The sequence below is a fragment of the Hydra viridissima genome, unplaced genomic scaffold (assembly GCF_058129835.1).
Source record: "Hydra viridissima isolate aposymbiotic clone 2 unplaced genomic scaffold, HvirCarnegie_v1 scaffold_3, whole genome shotgun sequence".
Classification (NCBI taxonomy): domain Eukaryota; kingdom Metazoa; phylum Cnidaria; class Hydrozoa; order Anthoathecata; family Hydridae; genus Hydra; species Hydra viridissima.
Window position 1 is genome coordinate 15,005,001 of NW_028324302.1, and position 21,218 is coordinate 15,026,218.

Below are 21,218 nucleotides of genomic sequence, written 5' to 3' on the forward strand. Positions count from 1 at the left end.
AATGGTGTAACAAGTCATCCACATCCACTACAGTGTCCTGATAAATTCGGTATAACCAATAGGGATCACTACAGCATAAATGCGTTGGAACAGTGGTTGTTTCTTTTATAAGAAGTTGGAGCTCTTCAGGTAAATGCAACAAACCTCCCAGGTGTGGTTCTCGTTCTTCGTGTGGATAATTGTTCTTGGGATTAGAATTTTTCCAAGCCATGTACCGCACTGAAATTAAACTTGCTAACGTTTTATACGGGGTGTAATGTTCCGGAGGGACGGAGTATGGGAATAATTCCACTAAAACACTTCCGGGTTTCATGAAGACACCTAAGATTAATTGAGCACCGTGCATACTTAGCACTAAATGTGCTCGTAAAATTAAGGATATAATGTAACTTAGTGCATCATTTTCAAGGCTAACCGAATAAACCGGAAGCCTGAAAAATGTTGATAACTGAAACAACAGCTGCGCTTCATTTAAAAGCTTCCTGTTAGTTGTACGAGACAAAAATAATATACAATTTGGACCTGAGAAAGAGGTCAATTTCATTCTTTTTAAAAAGTCTTGTTTAAAATACAGTAGTTCATGCCTGGGGTAATGTATGTAATTTAATGGTCCTTGAGGAATTTTAAATCCGTACTGGTACCAAGTCAGTTGTTTTGATAGGCCAACTATAGCGTTACGAAAGCATAAAAACGTATTGGAAAAATTGTTTGATGTGTAAACAGATTTTGAATAGAGTTTATATAAATCAAAATATGGTCCCTCTCTACGTCCATCAGTCATAACCAAATTTATTTCAGAACTAGGGTAGAAGAGGGATTTAGTGTAGTATATAGGCATCAGGTCATCATGAAAAACGTGCATTATATTTTCAGGATTAAACCGGTGAAAGATAATACTATTACCTTCAACAAATGAATATTGCTTGCCATATATGTATGATGATGGCACATCAGTGTAAAAGAAATACTTGGCATTGTGATCATCAACACTTGATAAATCTAACAGGGCAGGATTATTTCGCGATAATGGTACACCAAATACAGAACTATTTTGACCATGGAGAAACAAGTATTCATCATGCAAAGTGTTGTAGCACAAGTTTTTAAACTTGCATTGGCGAGAAGATTTATTATGTCCAAAGCATATCACACTTGAGGATATTTCAGCTGTTGTCAAGGGGATGCTTTCATGTTTTGTTTGCAAAAAAAAAGGTTGCCAAGAATGCAACATTACAGAGATAAGTAGTATGAATTGTGAAACAGATACCACTAGTAAAATATGTGTTGACAGATGCCTAAATCAAAATACTACATTAAGTCTATTAATTGGAGGATCTACTACATGTGTAACTGATGCAAAAAAAGAGTTTTTTTTGAATCAGTTACACATGTAGTAGATCCATCGTGTCAATCCATTTGTCTTTTCTTTCTAGGTAAAGCTACCACTAACAAACATACATTTAGCACAAGCTGCAGTTAAATAGTTACACGTCAATGCTATAGCTTCTGAGCAGAGGAGTGTGTTCTTCGTAATAATCACTTTTTAATTTTCCTTGACACATTGGACAGTTACTTTTAACACTCAACCAATTTGCTAAACACCTAAGAATATAAAGATTAATTGTTAAATTAATAAAACTGTTACTATAAACTAGTAAGAGAAAAACTTTAATAGATTCAACCAATCAACTATTGATATTTTGATACTTTTTGAAGGGACAAAATATCTATATTTTTATATACTTTTTAATGCTGGGGCAACACCTTTTATGTATTTTTTATATGGCTAAGTTAGTCATTTCTTGCATAATTTAGATTTTTATTCCTGGCAATTATAGATAGATTTTGGATTTCATAATGAAATTGAATATTTCCAATTTGTTTAAAGACTAAAATTAAAAGCATTATAATGGCAAAACATAGAAATTCAAAAACTTTTGTTTAAATTATAGTTTATCAAAGAGAAATTCATTTCAATATCTGCTGTATTTTTAGGTATATAAAACTTGCATATTTTTCTTTGATCAAATTTTTTACATCCTATTTATAGTGCAAGATATCTAATAGAACATATCAAATATCCATTATAACATAAATATTCATTGTTTAAAACTTCTGATTTTTTTCATCATAAAAATTTAAACATACTCCTTATGGTAGCCGTGATTACAAGGAGCAATATGTATCTTTTCGTTATTAACAAAATCCTCCAAACATATAGTGCACGTCTAAAAAAGGACAAATAGCAGTCTATTAAATATTCATATTAACTTTGAGAGCCAATTAAAATACAGCAAACAAGGTTAAACATTTTTAAAAACAAATTAAAAAATTAATATATTTACAGTAAAGTATTATTTATTAGTATGGTCAAGCATTTTGTCAGCCATTACTTTTCTTATGATAAAAATGCATTTCATTTGTTGCCTGATAATCATTTTGATAACAATATACCCACATCCCTCAAAAATGACTAATAAGAATTCCTTCTCTCCACAAAATACATAAACCACATGAAGAAAAAGATTGTAAATCCAAAGTATTTAAAAGAAATACAAATAATTCATCAGGTTAACTCATTTGAATAATTAAATACAAAAGAAGATTTAAAAAAATTCCTCAAAGATCAAAGAATGTTTATTAGAACCTCTAAATACATTAGGATATATTATTTGGTGGTGTTTCAACAATTTTTTTTTTCAATATTTTAAAAAATATATTTTTATCCATTACACAATAGACACAAGATATCTTTCAGATACCTCTTAAGAAAAATTGCAATGAGGTCTTTGGTTAATCAAGGTCTTAGAAATGTCTTGTTTATTATTTTATGGGGAAATCAAGGTCTTAGAAATGTCTTGTTTATTATTTTATGGAGAAATCAAGGTCTTAGAAATGTCTTGCATCTGCTAGGAAAAATCATTCATATAATTTTTTTCCCCATAAATCAATCTGTTTACCTTGCTCGCAGCCAAAATTTCAAATAGTGTTAAAATGAGTATTAAAATTATAAAACAGTAACTAACTAAACCTCGTTTCCACAATTTGATTTACTCAGTTTTGTAGCTTTTTTGTATTTGATAGTCTATGAATAAAAAAAGATTAATAAGAAAATAACAGCACTGGCAAGTTGTCTTTTACATTACTTTTCGATTTATGAAACAATTTTATAAAAATATAACAAAAATAATAACAATAATTTTTAAAATTAAACTATCAAAATATTAGACTACAAAGTTTGATTTTAAAAAGTTCCTATTATAGCATTAAAATATGGTTATTATTAGCTGTATTACAAACAATGCAGCCAAGAAGGTCAAATTTAGGCAGTTAAATATAATTCTACAAGATCTGATAGCATAAACAAAACTAACTCTTGAAAAAATGAATGACTTGCTAATGACCAGAGCTGAGCAACCACTACTTTTTTTTGAGTCTGATATCCTGATATTTTTTAAATTTGCCAGTCCAATCATTGATATTCCAATAGTTTTAAAAATTTAAAAGCATTTTTTGATTTTTTTACTCATTTTGAAAAAATTACACTTTTTATTAAGTTTTTAAAAATTGAAAGAATGGCTTTAGATTCACAATGAGTACCTTACATACAAAGTTTAATAAATAAAGTGTAAGAAAATCTAGGCAAAAGTTGAATTAATCTTTTTCACATAAAAAGTAAATAAACTATGAAATCAATCGTATGCCCCCCCCACCCCATCAGGGTCATCCACTTCTCATCTAGCAGGTGGAGATTTCATTTGAGGAACAATAGTTTCTCAAAATTATCAGTCATCAAGGAAGAAATTTTTGGCCTCAAAATGTCAGATAGCCTACTAAAGAGTCTCTCCATAGCCTCAGAAGAAGGCAAACAGGTATTATATTTCATAAACATGTCCAACCAAACACTTCTGTGGAGTAGTGGAAACTGGTCAAATGAGACATGGGTCCTGCTGTTCCCCTAACCCTGTTCCATCCATTAAAGGTTTTCTCAATATCATCTTCCAGGTGACCCTGAGTGGTAACCTTATCGTCATTCCTCATATAGTTGAAGGGGTCATCTTCAGCACCTGCTATCAATTCAATCCTGCCAATCTCCTCAATAGGTTTTACCTTCATCACTGTTTCAGTGATGATACTTCTCTTGATGTTGGCCTTCATGAACATGTTCATGCACCCAACAACTCTGAGCTGGAAATGGGACCTGAAGCACCTGAAGGAGCAAAGCACAGGAGCCTTAGTATGAGTTCCAGTAGGTCACTCCTGGAGTTGGTAGTTTCCTCCCTATGGCCTCCTTGATCTGGTTTGCCACTACTGTTTTCCTATTTTGACAATTCTATAATTCCTGTACCTTGCCAGCAATCTTTGTGAACAGAGCCTTCACATCAAAGTTCCAACCTGGCACCTTAAAATATTTAATCATATTTAGTAATTTCTTCAAAATAAGTTTAAATTATGAAGCATTACTAGCTATAACAAAAATTCAAAATTAAGGTTTTAAATACTGAAGACTGGGATCTATTAATTGTTAGGTAGGTATGTAGGTACATAGACGGTATAGTTACCAGGGGTGTAACTAGGTTTTTCTACAGGGAGAGGGGGTAACTTTTTTTCCTAACCTACATTAGTCTAGCCTAACCTATCCTAAATAACATTAGCTTAGCCTAATCTATCCTACTTAGCTTAGCCAAACCTAACCCAATCTGCATTATCCTGCCCAAACCTAATTTAACAGACCCAGGAATTTTTGTTCACAAAATCAGTTAGTTACTTATATTTATAGATAAATAAATATAAGTAACTAACTGATTTTGAAAATGAAAAAACTATTATTTTTTTAAGGTTCTGAGAACTATTTTACCACTTTTAAATCACAATTTTCTTAAATGCTTTTCAAAACCACAAAATCAGACAGATTTCAAAAACCAATTTCATACATAAAAACATCATTCAAACATTGTTCTTTTGGTAAGAACATGAAAATCCTTATTTTATAAAGTTGTTGGTATATTCAACTAGAGCACATGTATTACTCACATCATGGTCTGGGGGCTTGCAATTGGCTATAATCAGAAAAGTTTTGTACTAAAAGTGAAAAAAAGAACACTAAAACTACCATAACTTTTTTTATACTGCAGAAATTGGAATAAAAATTTACCCAAATCCTGGTATCGGCATAGGCTATATTGCCAACAAATTTTATTGGTCTGTGATTAATGGTATGGATTTTATTGCAGTTTTGGTATGTCAAAAAAGAAGGTAACTTTTTTCCATTTTTGTCACTTTCTTTCTGCAGACATACCTAAAAGGTTTCAAAATTTGCACCAGGTGACCCTGGGACGTGTATACTATCACCCCATGTAAGTGGCATTCTTGGATCAGCTAGGTTGGCAGTATCGGATCCCATGATAACAGTGATATATATAGCTATACACCACCCTGATGGGCTATATATGTAATTCGAAACTTACTAATTCAAAAATCTTCATAATTTGATTGTTGCAAAGTAAAAACTAAAAAAGGCAATAAAAGAATATGGCTGTGGAACAAATACATACACCTCAAATGTCATTGTCAGAATGTTTGAACCTGCACTTGTTCAAAAAAAAAAATTTATTACATATATAAAAATTAGGAAGATGGAAATACAAAATTTATATTAATTCTGATAATCAAAGTCTGATAGTTATTTTTTTAGTCCTATAGTCTGATACTTTTTACTTAGTCTGATAGTTATCAGAATATTGGATATCTTATATTACCTAATATATGTATCAGACTTCGACTATCGGTCGAAGACAGATACATATATTAATTCAATAGTCTGATACTTTTTACTTAGCCAGATACTAGCAGAATATCGGTAGTGCTCACCTCTGCTAATAACTTATTCATCTTTTAAGCTTTCAAATCATTTTAGCCTTTTAGTTACATATTCAAAGTGATTTATTCCACTTTAATACAAAAAACTGTAAATAAACAATAAACATTTATATAATATCCCATACTGTTATTGATCCAAGGCAAACATCACCATCTTCATCACTAGAAAAATAACAAATAAGAGTTAAAAATTAGATTTGTTCCTTACAAGAAATTATACACTATATTATATAAGTGTATATTCTAGGTTTGATTACCACTAAATATAGTGACCATCAGGTCAATTCTCTCCTAAAATCTTTAACACTATACACAATGTTTCAATGTCCCATTAATGTTATGGGATTATTTTGTTTTCCTTATGTTCATAGGAGACACTTCTACCTCCTCCAACCTTTAAATTAATCCTGAATCCTTTCAAACCCAACACTAGCTATAAGAAATTCCATACAGCTGAACTGGAGGCAAAAAATTACAGGTACAAATTATATTGGTGGTCAATGATTGACAATAGCAAACAATATGCCTTATTTTGATTTACCTTAAAAACTAAAAAAAATTTAAAGAAACAAGGAAAAGTATTTAATCTCTATTAAATAGATTTTTACTAAATAAATTAAATAAATATTTATTTGTTAGATAAATTGCCAAAAATTTACCTGCTTTTAAAGCAATTGCAGAAAAAACACATTTCTATCCCTCATTTAGGTTTGTGATCGAGGCTAAAAAGAAAATATTAGAGTATTCCATACTTAAGGCAAGATACAAAATTTCCATATACTTTTGGTGTTAATTATCTCACTGGAATTAAAGTGTTTATATATGTTTTGATAACTTAAAGCTATATTTTGATAACTGAAGCTATTTAGTTTGTACTTTAAGTACATACAAAAAAAAAAAAAAAAACTATTTTTAACATTTTTATTATTACATAACACTGAACAATATTTATATATATTTATATACATACATGTAAAATCAATTGAAAACAAACTTCTTTTACTATAAAGAAATATAAATATAATATAAAGAAAAACTGCCCATATGCTGCAAAAAATAAAAAAATTTATATAGCTGGTAACTATTCAAAACTATTTGTAACTTTAAAGTGTGAATCATTGTAGCAAATAATAATAGTAAATCATAACAGTAAATTGCACAGGTCAACACATATTTTGGTGCAAACAATATTAGAACCATTTTAAGGTAATTCTTTGGTGCTGAATCTGAAAATGTTTGGTTTTTTAAGTTAGCTTTTACTATATTTGAATAGAAAATGCTTTAGTAGGGTAAAGTCACCAACTTTAGTTTCATTTTGGCAATATGAACAAGACAAAGAAAAAACCATGCAAAATTTTTACGATTTAATCTATGAATGGCTCTAAGTTTTCTTAATGCATTATGCTTGTTTTACATGTAGTATATGGCACTTGACTTAAAAATTTATACAAGATCTTAAAAAAAATAGTCTGTGAGTGACACTTGACTTATTAGTTGTTCGACTATTTTTTCTTAGTTTAGCATTATTTTTGTACTACAAACTTAAAAGTTGTAAATTAAAAGAAACAAAAGTCTGTTAACCATCCTAATCTTGTTTTTGCTATCAAACCTGCACATCACTACACTGAAATGTCAGTACCTGTTTTATACTGTAAAAATCTCTTCAATGATAGCTTTAACGTATAAAATGTGTATTATTATAGTTTACAAAGATGTATATGTTTAATTCTTATAAGTCATTTGTCTATGCTGAAAAAAAACTGCTATCAAGCAAGTTTTACAAAAAATACAAAAATTATGACCATAACTGGGCAATGTGTGAATCATAATGACTAATGTGTTGCTAGAACAAGAAGCATGTTAAGTAACCTTGCCTTAAACTCATGCAATTTTTACTTGAAGAAAACATTTTTTCCAGGGATTTGTCATTTTCTTATGATAATAGGCGATTTTTCTTAAAATACTAGTATTATAAATAAAATAGGCAATTTTCCTTAAAATATCAGTAAAACAGAAAAACTAGAACTAATTATGAAAAAAACACTCTGGTTTTCAGATTCAGCACATTTTTCAAAATTAGTGTAAATCAGTTGCATTATCTCCTGCACCACTTCAAAAAAAAAAGTTATTGGCCTGTGTTAAGATAATAATTCATAAATCATAACATTCATTTGTAAATAGGTTAACATTATTATATTACTTGTTACATGATGCCTACTATTTTATATAAGTCTTTAGCTAATACAGCTTAAATATAGCTTATGTGATTTAAAGATTTTACATTAATTTGCCCTTCATCACAAATAAACTAATGACTTAATATAGCGAGTCCTGATTTTATCTTAACGAGATTTATTGATTTCAAAACCTAAAACGCTCCTGAAATTTTCGATTTAATAACTCGGACATCGGTACTTTCCGTATTAATAAGTAATAATTATCGAAAAAAAAATCCATAACTTAATTATATCTGGAAGCTTTTAAAAAAATCGATATATTTTCAGTCTTTTGATAAGGTTCTTTTTACAACATTCCTCTTGACTACAACCATAATCTACCTTGTAATCTTCAAGAGTAATCGTTATTAACTTCGTAATTAGTTTATTTATTTGTATCAAAACGAGTTGTTTCATCCTTTAATTGTTCTTGTTGATTGTGAATTTTACTTAACTAAGAAACAATTAATGCAGCTACATATGTTGGTTTGCTGCAGCAGTAGAAAAAAAAGTCAAATGAAGATATTTTAACATATTTTTTCTTTTTAAAAAGAGTAATATATTTCCAAATTGATCTATTTAAAATAAACACATAGCAATCAACAAAAGGGATTACTATTTTTGACTCATCACTCCAACTGGTGAACCCTCAACTAGCTGTAGGACCGTGGTGAAATCCCCACAAACTCAGCTTCAGCTCTCTCTAAACGGGTTCGCTTGTACCAACATGTAAAATGTACCAAAACTATATCAACATTTAATATGACATTTCTCTATCGTCATCGAACCCGAATTTTGACTCAAACCCATATTCCAAAAGCTTTTGCAAGAAGAAACATTCATATTAATGTAACGTCAATTTCTGATCATAATGGTGAAATTAGTTCCACTGGCTTTTCTAGACAGTAGTTCAATTTCTATCTTTATTCTATTTTACAATTTAAGAGCTTCACCTACTACTGATGCTTTTCTAAAGTTTCTGGCATTCTAAAACAATAATCAGTATATCATTTTTATTCTGTTTCAAAATAGTTTGTATTTTTACTTACATTTTTGTTCTCACCTGAGTTACTATTGGCTATGCTTCCATCACTTTAACTTTTTGTTCTCACCTGAGTTACTATTGGCTATGCTTCCATCACTTTAACTTTATAATTTTATTCACTCGCCTACTCACATTTCGTTCTTGTAGAAAATAGTACAAAATTGAAGTTGGATCTCCACTTCCTTGATAATTCTTTTCAAATTACTAGACCAATATCTACAGTTTTCTAAACCATCAAGTAATACCGTGAGACTTTCTCGACTGCTGATCATCCAAAGTCTGATCGCCGGGTGCAACCTCCTTCGAGAATTTTTACAAGTATTGAGAGGAAATTCGCGGCAATCCCCAACGATTAGTAAGGAAGCTTGGCGTTGAGTAATATCACACATACCTCGGGGTGGTGCATTATCCGCAGAAAGCTAAATCTCCAACCCTAAAAATAATAGAATGCTAAACTTCTTACTTTCGCTATGAAAACATCAAGAGATGTTCTAGTGAAGAATATAATTTGTCTTAGTATTCATACTAATTTCTTATGTAAATCAATATTTCATATAATAAACTGGTGTACGTACTTCTTATATCTATTGGTTAAAGTAGCTTATGTTTTTACTTTTTTAAAACAGTTTGTTCATCAAGTAGAAACTTTTATCTTTACTATTTCAAATCTGGGAAGCAGAACTGTTTAAATTTATTGAGAGATAATTCAGAGAGGTTTTTATCATGATGAATATTGCCTAAATTAGGCCCGATCTAAAAAGCATTGTTTATAAAAAATTAGTTTAGATACTTTAATAAACAATTTTTTAAATAAAAAAATAGTTTATTATTGTGCCACCCCTGTACTTATTGACACTATTTAGACTGCTAGTTTATTTCTCATTATGGGCCATTTTCTAATACCTGCGCAAAATTTCATTCCAATTTGAACAGCCCGCATTAAGATCTGTAGCGAGCATGAAGTGAAATTACCAGTTACTCGCGCTGAGTGTGAGTTGTTTAAGCGTAGGTCGTTTGGGTGTGAGTCGTTTGAATAACTGGTGTATTTTTTTGTCAAGTGTTGTCATGTACTCAGCTAGCTCTCTGTGCATATGTATGGGTATCTCAGTGAGTAATAAAACATGCGACAGCTAGTTCTTAAGTTTTGTTTGAATTGGTTTAAACGGAGGCTGACAATTGAATTCTGCGTGTAAACCAAGTCTTATTGTAAATGTCTGATTGCGTCTCTGAGGAATTAAGTATTTGTTAATTTCCATATGAGCCAATTTGAAAGTCATGTGTAATTTGAATAATCGTTTTAAAAACATAAGAAATGAAAGAGAAAATAAATCCGCAACAAATATATGAATCGCTATTTGCAGAAAGGCAACAAGTCCGCAAATCCTGATTTTAAAGGAAAGACAAAAAACTGTTAAATGAAATAAAGATATAATATATCCGTACAAATTTCAGACCCGTACAAACCGCTGAAAACTGAAAAACCCAAGTTTGAAAATTTTTTAAGAATATTGACAACATTAACAGCTGACGTTGGTTTAACATTTTACCGTTCTTTTTTGTTTTTATTATAATTTCTTTTTTTTGTTGCACTATTATGAAGTAAGAGTTTTCTCGGAGTTGCCCAAGAACTAAAACTTCTTCATCATTCTCCATACTCACAAGATCAACCCCTATTTCGCAATTTGGAAAACTTTTTTTATTAGGAAAATAATTTAATTCCAACAAACCTGTAAAACTGACCATTCAAGAATTCATCAACTCTCGTCTGCCAGGGTTTTTGACTTGAATAACCTGCCGCTCTTTTAAAAAAATAATTTGTCACAGGCTCAAGTTCCTACTTTAATACTTTTCTATTTGATAAAACAATATTTCTGACGAAGTTTCAACACCAACTTGTCCACCAATCAAATCATTTTTAATAGCGTATTGGAAAAGTTGCCATATGTTAAAAAAAAAAATTATAACTTTTTAAAATAACATTTTATAGAAACTAAAACAACTGGTGTTAATTTTGAAATGAAACTGCAATCACAATTACCTACTGAATAGAATATATGTAAATACTAAAAAGTATGTATGCGTTATGCATTCTTTAACACTCCTCACCAGTGGCTCAATGCTGTTACTTTGTTGCGTTTGTGAATTTTTGACTCTCCCTGTTATTTCTTATCAAGAACTTCAAAGACGTTCTGGTGATGTTCTAGGAAATCAAAGCGGAGTTTGTTGTTCAGAACATTTAATGCTTGACCGTTTGTCATCGAGACTTGATAAAAGTTGACCATTCTGTAACATCTTCAGGAAGAAAGTGTCTAGCTGCAGGTTGTAAAAAATATAAACGATGAATCAACACCCACAAGATAAGCAAGTACTGTTGTAATAGATATTGGTTGTAGAAACTTTAGTGTCCCAAATCATGAGCTGAAACACTGCAACTTCTTAATGCAGTTACGTGTTGATTTACGTTTCACTGGTTATTTAGCATTATCATCAAGTAGTTATGTGATTTTTTCACAAAATTTGCGTTCACTGATAATGGGAAGGTTAACCTTTTCATAGAAGATAATTAACTTCAACAAGACGATTTCACACACACACCATTATTAAGACCTGAAAGGATGTTGGAAGACGAGAGACAGTAATTTTATCATAGCTCACTCCTAAGACCAAATCCTGTTGACGATCTTCGTGATACTATCTTTCTCTTGTCACTATTTTCAACTGAACTAAATGTCATTTGTAAACCTGTACTAAATGGTATGCTTATCGTTTCTGTCATCCTTTTGTTTAGAACACAAACATCAAAATTGTAAAGGCAATTTTACACTACTATACAACAATATATACATTTTTTTTTAAATTTGCATAACCAAAATGGCTGATAAAGCTTATAAACAAGTCTAGAATAGTTAACCATAGAATTGTTTACTAAAAATAAAACATTTGTGAGGCTCGCAATTAATTCAATTAACACAAAAAAAGCTTTACTTACGTTAAAAAATACCAAATTTAAGGTGAACCCCTAAATCAATTAAGATTTTGGAAAAAGTTGCCAGGGTTACTAGGGGAAACCATTAGAAAGCTTTGGGACTAGGGACTAGAAAGTGCGAATTACCTGACTTTTTCGATCGCCGGGATAACGAGAAATTTTGATACCGTTCCCAGAATCCCAGGAAAATTTTTTGAAAAGAAAATAGCTTTTGAAGTTATTTTTGTGACTTAAAGTAGTTTTTTAAGAAATTTATTATATCTCAGGGGCGGATCCAGGAAATTTTTTGGGTACATCTGATTTTTCCACGAGCAATTTTTCTCCCCCCCCCCCCCACACACACACACACACACAATTCCGGAGTTGGAGGGGAAGGATTAATACACCATATATATACACAGGGCCATTCCGAAAAGATCTTTAAGGAGGAGGAGGAGGGGGGGGGAGGAAATAACTTATGTTTTTGCCGAGTTACTTCTAAAAAAAAAAAAGTCATCGTTTACTGACATTTGCTGACTATAGTTAAAAACTTGCCTAATACAAGTCTAAATTTGCCGACTAATTTTTCAATAAAGTTTTTGTAGGGGGTGGGGGTTTAGACACCGCTCTTCCCTAGTGACAACTCTGTATTTATAAAAAAATACGCAAGGATATTACTAGGACATCTTAACATAGTAAAATCGTATATTTACATAAAATTTAGAAATTTGTTTATATTGACAAGTTAGATTTATTTATACTCACAAATTAGCTTAATATTTTCTTATTCCATTTTTAAATTATAATCTTACACATTTTACACATCTTATATTTTTATCGTAAATAATTATATATTATGTTTATATTGTAACAAACATAAAAAATATAAATATAACAAAATAATTACTTATTATAATAATAAATATTGAATTTTATATAAAAGAAATTAGATGCCGCAATCTTAGTTTTACATTTTGCATAGCAAAAGTAAGTTTTAAAATCTTTATTCTATTTAAACTTGCATAATACATAAAACTTCAAAAAATAAAAACGTTTACACTATAATTATTACAACATAGCATTTACAAAGAATGGTAACAGCAACAACGATATATCTGAAACCAACGCATGTAACGCGATGTATGTCAATAATTTCTTTATGCCAAATAATGTTTTAAAAAGATTGGTGGCTATGTCGCAAATAAAGATGACTTTTTTTGTTCTGTTTTTATTTTTAGTAATTTGTATTTTTTAAACTTTATATTTTTAAATTTTTTTAAAATATATTTTATATTTTATTTCAATTTAATTTCAAAGTTAATCTACGATTATAAGTAGCAAACTTATCAATGACTTTTTTTATATCTATAACTATCTCTGTATAAATATTCATTAATGCCAAACCATTTAGGCGGTCCTGAACCATGGTGCTTCGCATGTAATTTTTTAGGCGCCGAAGCGAAGAAAATGACCGCTCACACTCACATGAAGTTAATGGAAAGGTAGCAAGTAACTTTAGACAAACTTTTATGTTTTCAAAACCAGGAAAATTTATCGCTTTTAAAGTCTCAGAAATATTAGAAGGGATATCTCCTTTAAAATTTAACCAGAAGGCTTCCCATAAATCAAGCTCACCAGACAAAGCAAGCAGATTCGGTAAATCTGTTCCATAAAAGTCACTAAAAAATATGATGGAGTCTTTCCAACTGGTGTCACGAGAACATTGCACTACTGAAATCATTTTTCTAGGAACTAGCACAAGTGCTTTATAACATTTTAAGGTAGTATCATCAAACCTTGTGTCTAGTTCAACGCTGAGATGGTCTAACAAAGGAATCGTGATAACAAACTTAAAATAATCAGAAATAGATTCAGAAGGTGTATTATCTCTGTTTTTGGAAATAAAGGAAGTTCTTGGCTTTGTTTCGGCTACATTAATATTTTGTGCAATTTTTAAAGCCTGTTCATAACACATTTGATGGTGCTGATCAACTACATTTCTAAGTGAAGATACAACATCTTTCAACGCCTGAATAAGATTTAAACCATCATAAATATCATTACTCTTTGACTGCAACATTCGCGTTATGGGAAGAGTTAAGTCAAACACATTTCTTGTTATGCATATAGTAACAATAAAATCAAAACCTGTAATTAGTTTTAGAAGAGACGATGCACTTGAAGATGTTGAGTGATTAAAACTCTTACTGAGATTTAACGACATCTCTTCAAGACAAGAGACCAAAGGAATAAAAAGTTCTTGAAAAGTGTCTAATCCATTTACTTTTTCCACCCAACGTGTCCTGCAAACATCTTTTAACTTTTTTTTAACAGCCGATGGAACAGTACTTTTGATATTGTTGTGATTTTAATGTGTCAATAATGTGCCAATAATTAGCTTTGCTAATTATTGACAAGATTCACACGTTGCATAATTTTAATATTATAACGGTTTTTATAACGATTATTAATTGTTGACAAGAGTCACAAGTTGTATGTTTAAATGCTATATATAGCGAACAATTTTTTTGTAACGTTGTCGAGGTTGTTGACAAGTAAAAAAAGATATTAGAAACGAAATAAAATGGCTCTTAAATGCGTAGAACAACAAGCTAGCCGGGCGTGTCTATTATCTCCGCAATATGAAGATGGACAGCCAAAGCGATTTATTCGGCAGATGACTTCTTTCTTCGTGATAAACAACATTACTGCAGATCGACACGTAGCATATTTGCTTGCTGCTCTGCCGTCGAAAATCTACAATACCATGGAAGAATTAACAGCACCTGAACTGCCAGAGGACATTTCGTACGAAGAGTTGGTGGTGAAACTTGAAACGTTGGAGATAAGAAAATCATCGTTAATCTCACGGTATGAATTTGGGAAAACTTATCGTGGCAATGAAGAATCGATACAGACGTTTGCGCATCGAGTGATTCGAGCAGCTCAAGAATGCAAGTTCTTGCCTTCAGAGAGAGACGGTCGACTTCGTGATCAATTCATCATTGGGGTTAATGATGGTGCTGTTCTGCGTGCCATTCTTCGGGGAGAGGATGCGTTGAGCTTTGACGATTGCGTCAAGACTGCATCCGTAATTGTACAAACCAGATTGGATGCGGCATGTTTATCTGTGAATGAAGAGGTAAATGCAAGTTACCGAACAACTGGGACAGTAATGACAAGTCATATTCGGAGAAAGAAAGAAATGCGATGTTTCAATTGCGAATCATTAAATCACTTTGCACGTGAATGTACCTCTTTATGCAAGAAATGCTCGCATAAACATGCTGCGAAGGACTGTTACAAACGTCAACAAAACCAGGAAAACTTAAAAGGGACGAGTTCGCATTAGGTATTTCTACAAGAACTCGTCCCGAAACAGTACTACCTACTATCGACTTGGTGATAAACGGAAGAAAAGCTACAGCGCTTGTAGATACTGGTTGCTCGCAATCAATCATCACCAAGAAGCTACTGCCATCTAACTACAAAGTGATTCGTGTAGTGGATGTTGCAACAATGGGCGGAATGATTCGATGTGAGGAGGTTGTTGCTAAAATACACCACCCAACGAATGGGTGCCTGCTTAATGCATTGGTGTTATGCGTGGATGAAGTAATAAACAAATACGACATGATTATGGGCATGGATCTAATAAAGTCGTGTGATGAGCTGAAAATTGGCACTGGGAAATTAAAATTCTGTAATTCTCTAATTAAGTTGTCATCGACACCCCGCGTTGCGACTGTTGAAATTGGAACAAGCAAAGCTTATTTTGATGGCAAAAAATGGATTGTTAGTTGGGAGTGGGAGAACGAACCTAAAATGAAGAACAGAACAAGTCAGTATAACGTATCTAATCAACATCGTGAAGCGTTCGACAACGAAATTAACGAATGGATCAAAGAAGGTATACTTGTCAAATATGACGAAAAAAGTATGGGCAAAGCTAAAGGATTACTACCATTGATGTGCGTCATGCAAGATAACAAAAAGAAGATAAGACCGGTGCTTGATTATCGCGAACTCAACGCCTATGTAAAAGCCTCTACAAGGGATGCGGATGTTATCAACGATGCAATGAGAGATTGGAGACTCATGAGTACAAATAGCAACGATTCTGTGGTGGATCTAAAAAGAGCATACTTACAAATTCATGTGCATACCCGACATTGGCCTTACCAAACTGTCATTTACAAAAATCAACGGTATGCGCTTACACGTTTGGGCTTCGGTCTGAACCTAGCACCTGTGATGATGAGCTCAATATTACGATATGTGCTGCAACAAAATTCTGCACTTGCAAAATCAACAAGAGGATACATTGATGACACTTTGGCAACCAATGGAAACGGAAGAATGCTGGTGGCACATTTGAAGAAATGGGGTCTTCACGCAAAAACACCTGAATATTTTGGCAAAAACCCAGTTCGTGCATTAGGATTGGAAGTAACAGTCAATCCGTCTACAAAGGAATTGTTTTGGAAGAGAGGTCGCGAGATTCCCATTATAAAAAATGTGCTCACCAAGAGAGAGATATTCTCATTGTGTGGTAATCTGGTTGCTAATCTACCAGTTGCTGGATGGTTGAGACTCGCATGCAGCTTTATAAAAAGATGTACTAACGAGGCAGGTTGGGATGAAACTATTACGGATAAGCACGTTAATGAAATGATAAAGGAGGTTGTGGAGAAAGTCATCAAATGCAATCCAGCCAAAGGCGTATGGAATGTCAAACCAAATGCATCCCTTAATGTATGGTGTGATGCAAGTTCGCTGGCAAAAGGAGTTGTGATAATGCAAGGTGACAAAAAAATAGAAGATGCGACATGGCTCCGATCAAAGTCTGATGCAATGCATATCAACGTAGCTGAATTGGATGCATGTATTGAAGGTCTCAATATGGCATTGAAATGGAATCCAAGTGATGTCTCTATCAAAACTGATTCTCATAGTGTATTCAGCTGGTTGAATTCCGAATTGACTCGTGACAAACCTGTAAAATGTGCTGGACAATGTGAAATGCTAATCCGACGAAGGCTTCAGATATTTGGAAAATTGGTCGAAGATTATGCCATAAATGTAAATGTTACATGGATACCAACAACAAAAAATGTCGCAGATGAACTCACACGAGTGCCAGCAAAATGGTTAAAACACAGAGTTGCAACACAAGAATGTAATATCATTTATAAACACGATGATCAGCAGGTTAAAAAAGTTCATTCAATAGCACACATGGGAGTTTCCAAGAGTATGAAGTTATGCTCGCGTGCTGGTATCCACGTTAACAGAGAAACAGTGAGACAAGTTGTCGCTGAATGTGATGAATGCAATTCAATTGATCCTCACGTGGTTTCATAGGATAAAGGAAATCTTGCTGTCAGTAAAGTGTGGGAAAGAGTAGCCTGCGATATTGCTCACGTTGATTCATTGCTATATCTCAACTGTATTGATTGTGGCCCAAGCAGATACACGTTATGGTCACCATTAAGCGATGAAAGTGCAGCAATGGTTGTTCAATCATTAGAAACAATGTGGTCATTGCTTGGACCTCCTTCCGAAGTTCTCCTAGATAATTGTAAGTTGTTTAGATCTCAGACTATGCAAGCTATGGCGTCGAAGTGGGGAATAAGACTTATTTATCGAGCTGTTGAAAAACCATCTGGAAATGGAATTATTGAAAGAGTTCATCGAACGGTAAAAAGAACAAACGCGAGAGAAAAATGTGGTATACCCATGTCTGTATTCTTAATCAACAACGTTCCATCAAAACACGGCACACCTTTTGAAATCTTATGCCAACAATACAAACGCGTCCGAATTCCTGGAATCGATAAAGTTGAATCAACACAAAAACCCCTAACTAAGTTTCAAGGATGGAAAGTTGGCGACAAAGTGTGGGTGAAGCCCAAGCATATGACGCCGTGTACACGGCGATGGTTAAAAGGAAGTATCGTGGCACTGCGTAATGGTTTGACAGCTGAAGTTAAAGTTAATGGACATACGTTGCCACGACACTTTTCTCATCTGCAGCATCGTTGTGGGGACGAGAAAGGAGACATAACAACTGATGACGATTACGACCTGACGCTGGTTAAACCTCCCAAAACTAACTTAGAACGCGTTATAATCGAAGATCCAAGTTCCCAAACAAACCCCCTGGACGATGGTGAAGCTGACAATAGTGCGGACCACACTGGTCAAAACTATCCAACAAATTGTGAGATAGAGACACACCCTGTTCGATTCACTCGATATGGGAGAAGAGTGTTTCCTAACCGAAAGTATCAAGATTATGTATGAGCTCTTAGTGAGCTGGGGGAGATGTTGTGATTTTAATGTGTCAATAATGTGCCAATAATTAGCTTTGCTAATTATTGACAAGATTCACACGTTGCATAATTTTAATATTATAACGGTTTTTATAACGATTATTAATTGTTGACAAGAGTCACAAGTTGTATGTTTAAATGCTATATATAGCGAACAATTTTTTTGTAACGTTGTCGAGGTTGTTGACAAGTAAAAAAAGATATTAGAAACGAAATAAAATGGCTCTTAAATGCGTAGAACAACAGATATGCTCCTCTAACTTTTGTTGTCTCGTAGGTGAAAGATTAAAAAAATATGATACTTCTTTAACATGTGTCAGAAGATTCTTAACATATTGTACGTTGCACGAGGCACAAATAGCTAAATTAAGCCTATGGCTATAGCAATGAACAAATGAAGCTTTTTCATTTAGATTTAAAATGCGAGAGGACAATCCTTTGGTATGACCAGCCATTGCTCCAGCACCATCATATGACTGTCCTCGGCAATTCATGATATCTAAAGAAAAATCTGAAATACTTTTTAACAAAATATCAAATAATCCTTCACCAGTAACACCATTTGTGCAATGTAAAAAACTGATAAATTCTTCTCTTATATTAAACTTCGAATCAACAAATCGTATAACTAATGATAGCTGTTCTTTATTTGAACTGTCAGAAGCTTCATCAGCAATAATAGAAAAATATTTAGAATTTTTAATTTCTGCTATTATTGTGTCAGTAATAACTTCTCCACAACACCTTACTAACTGATTTTGTGATGTCTTAGATATATAAGATGCATTTCGTTGATGATATTTAAGATGATCTTCAAGAACTTTATCACCAGCTTTAACACGAAAATGTAACAATTCAATAAAATTACCTACAGTATTATTAGAAAACTCACCATTTTCAGGATGAAACTCCGAATCATCTCTATGGCCTCGTAAAGAAAGACCAAGACGTCCACAAGACGTCCACAGAGAATAATTGTTTCAATAATAGGTTGTAATAACTGTCGGTTTTTAGAAATCTGTGATTGAACTATTTTTTGAGATGTAATATCTATTGATTCTGTTTTACAAGACCAAATGGACGACATTGAAAATAAAACTTCAGCAGTTTTTACATGTAAGCTTTTATTTCTGCAGACAGACCTATCATTGGTTTTGCCAAATGCATGTATCTGAAAGTAATGAGAAGCTTCATTCCAGCGATCAAAAGGCTTACTAAATAATCTTTCGACTAAACTACATTCAGATGGAAAATTGCACCCAAAAAGTACACATGGCAAACAGAAGGCTCCATCAAATATTTTCGAATATGTGAGCCATGGAAATTTTTCCATCCACATAAATTGAAAACTTCGCCCATTCAGATTTTTAGGAAAAGAATATGTTTTACAAGGTACAAAAACAGATTTAACTAAATGTTGAAGTTCAGAATTACTTAAGGTTTTTGCAACATTTGAATAACTAGTATAGTTAGAAACCAAATAACCAATATCATAATTATTGGACGGTAAAGAAAATGATTCACAACATGTAATTTTACTAAATTTTGATAATGATAATGGTGGTTGAGTAGAGACTTCCATTGGTTTCCTTTTTATATTATCCAATAAAAGACTACTATCTTGATGTTTGGCCTCGAAATAAAATTTTATTTTAGTCTGCGACATTTTGGTGCTTTCATTTGAAATTTTTCGTTTTAAGTTTTCTTTTATTATCACAGGGGTATAATGGTTGTGTTGGAAAGGAGCAGAAAAATCATATAAAGCACCTTCATATCAAAAAAGGAGATAAAAAGACTCAATATTGTTTAAAGAAGTTATACGAGGTACAATAGTAGAGCTGAATAAAGTTTTAAACTTATGTAGACCAAAATCTGGATATAAACATTCTATTTTCTTATTGCAAACACTTGATAATGCAAGAATACAAAGGAAAGAAGACCAGTTTTCATTGTTAAAATTATTAATAGCTTCTTCTTGAACTAAATCTATACTTTTTTTTCCTGAATCCAAAGAATTTAGTGATACTGATAAAGGAAGAATGTTATCAAAGCATAGAAAAGAGCTAGTATTATTGACAAAAGCATTATGAAAAGTTGGATGATTAGAATAAAATTCGGCATTTAAGAATAATTCAATTGAGGTCTGTAATCTTAAATCATTAGCCATACAGTTATTTCCAGTTAGACACAAGGAGATAGAACTGTACAGACAGTTTCCAGTTGATTGAGACCTGAGATATACATAAAATATAATAATTAATGTATTTATATGAAAAATTTATAAATATTTTTAACTCGCTAGCAGTCAATATAACATTACAATTAACCAAATAGTTATTTAGAAAATTATGGAACCTGAACAAACATTTTTACCTTAAAACAACAAAATTGCCATTATGTTTTTCTTTAAAACTTTTTGGAAGATAGATTTCAAAAATTTTAAGAGTTTTTTCTGCTTTGCAAGAGTCGACAATAATAATATCTTTACAAGAACTAATATTTTTTTCTAACATATCTTTCAAAGAAATCAATTTTGTTTTATCATTTTGTAACATAATGTTTTTAATTTCTTGATTGATTGAAATTTTAAATTAATACTCGGACAGACTAATGCTTGAACATTTAAAATTAAACAAATTTTGAATATTTTGAATTATTCGTATGTCACTGTTATCATGAAATCCAATATTGCCAACCTAGCTGACCCAAGAATGCCACTTATATGGGGTGATAGTGTACAAATCCCAGGGTCACCTGGTGCAATTTTTGAAATTTTT

General features: G+C 32.1%; 1 protein-coding gene and 1 pseudogene across 6 annotated transcripts in view; both read right to left on the bottom strand.

Annotated features, from left to right (window-relative positions):
* Window positions 1-8,206, bottom strand: part of LOC145202420 (protein O-linked-mannose beta-1,4-N-acetylglucosaminyltransferase 2-like) — an 8,754-nt gene extending 548 nt beyond the window's left edge. The window contains exons 1-8 of one of the 6 annotated variants that reach the window (XM_090081592.1): window positions 8,081-8,199; window positions 6,851-6,882; window positions 6,540-6,602; window positions 6,006-6,042; window positions 3,032-3,085; window positions 2,149-2,228; window positions 1,459-1,602; window positions 1,060-1,295 (exon numbers count right to left, since the gene is read on the bottom strand). In XM_090081592.1, coding sequence (XP_089937718.1) covers window positions 1,485-1,602; window positions 2,149-2,228; window positions 3,032-3,085; window positions 6,006-6,042; window positions 6,540-6,571 — 321 coding nt within the window. In that variant the 5' untranslated portion in view covers window positions 6,572-6,602; window positions 6,851-6,882; window positions 8,081-8,199 and the 3' untranslated portion in view covers window positions 1,060-1,295; window positions 1,459-1,484. Of the gene's footprint in view, window positions 1,309-1,458; window positions 1,603-2,148; window positions 2,235-3,031; window positions 3,086-6,005; window positions 6,043-6,539; window positions 6,603-6,850; window positions 6,883-8,080 lie in introns of those variants that run through there. The other 5 variants (XM_090081594.1, XM_090081593.1, XM_090081591.1 and 2 more) reach the window with 5 other exon arrangements.
* Window positions 8,207-13,737: 5,531 nt separating this feature from the next.
* LOC149891152 (52 kDa repressor of the inhibitor of the protein kinase-like) lies at window positions 13,738-20,750 on the bottom strand (annotated as a pseudogene).
* Window positions 20,751-21,218: the final 468 nt, after the last annotated feature.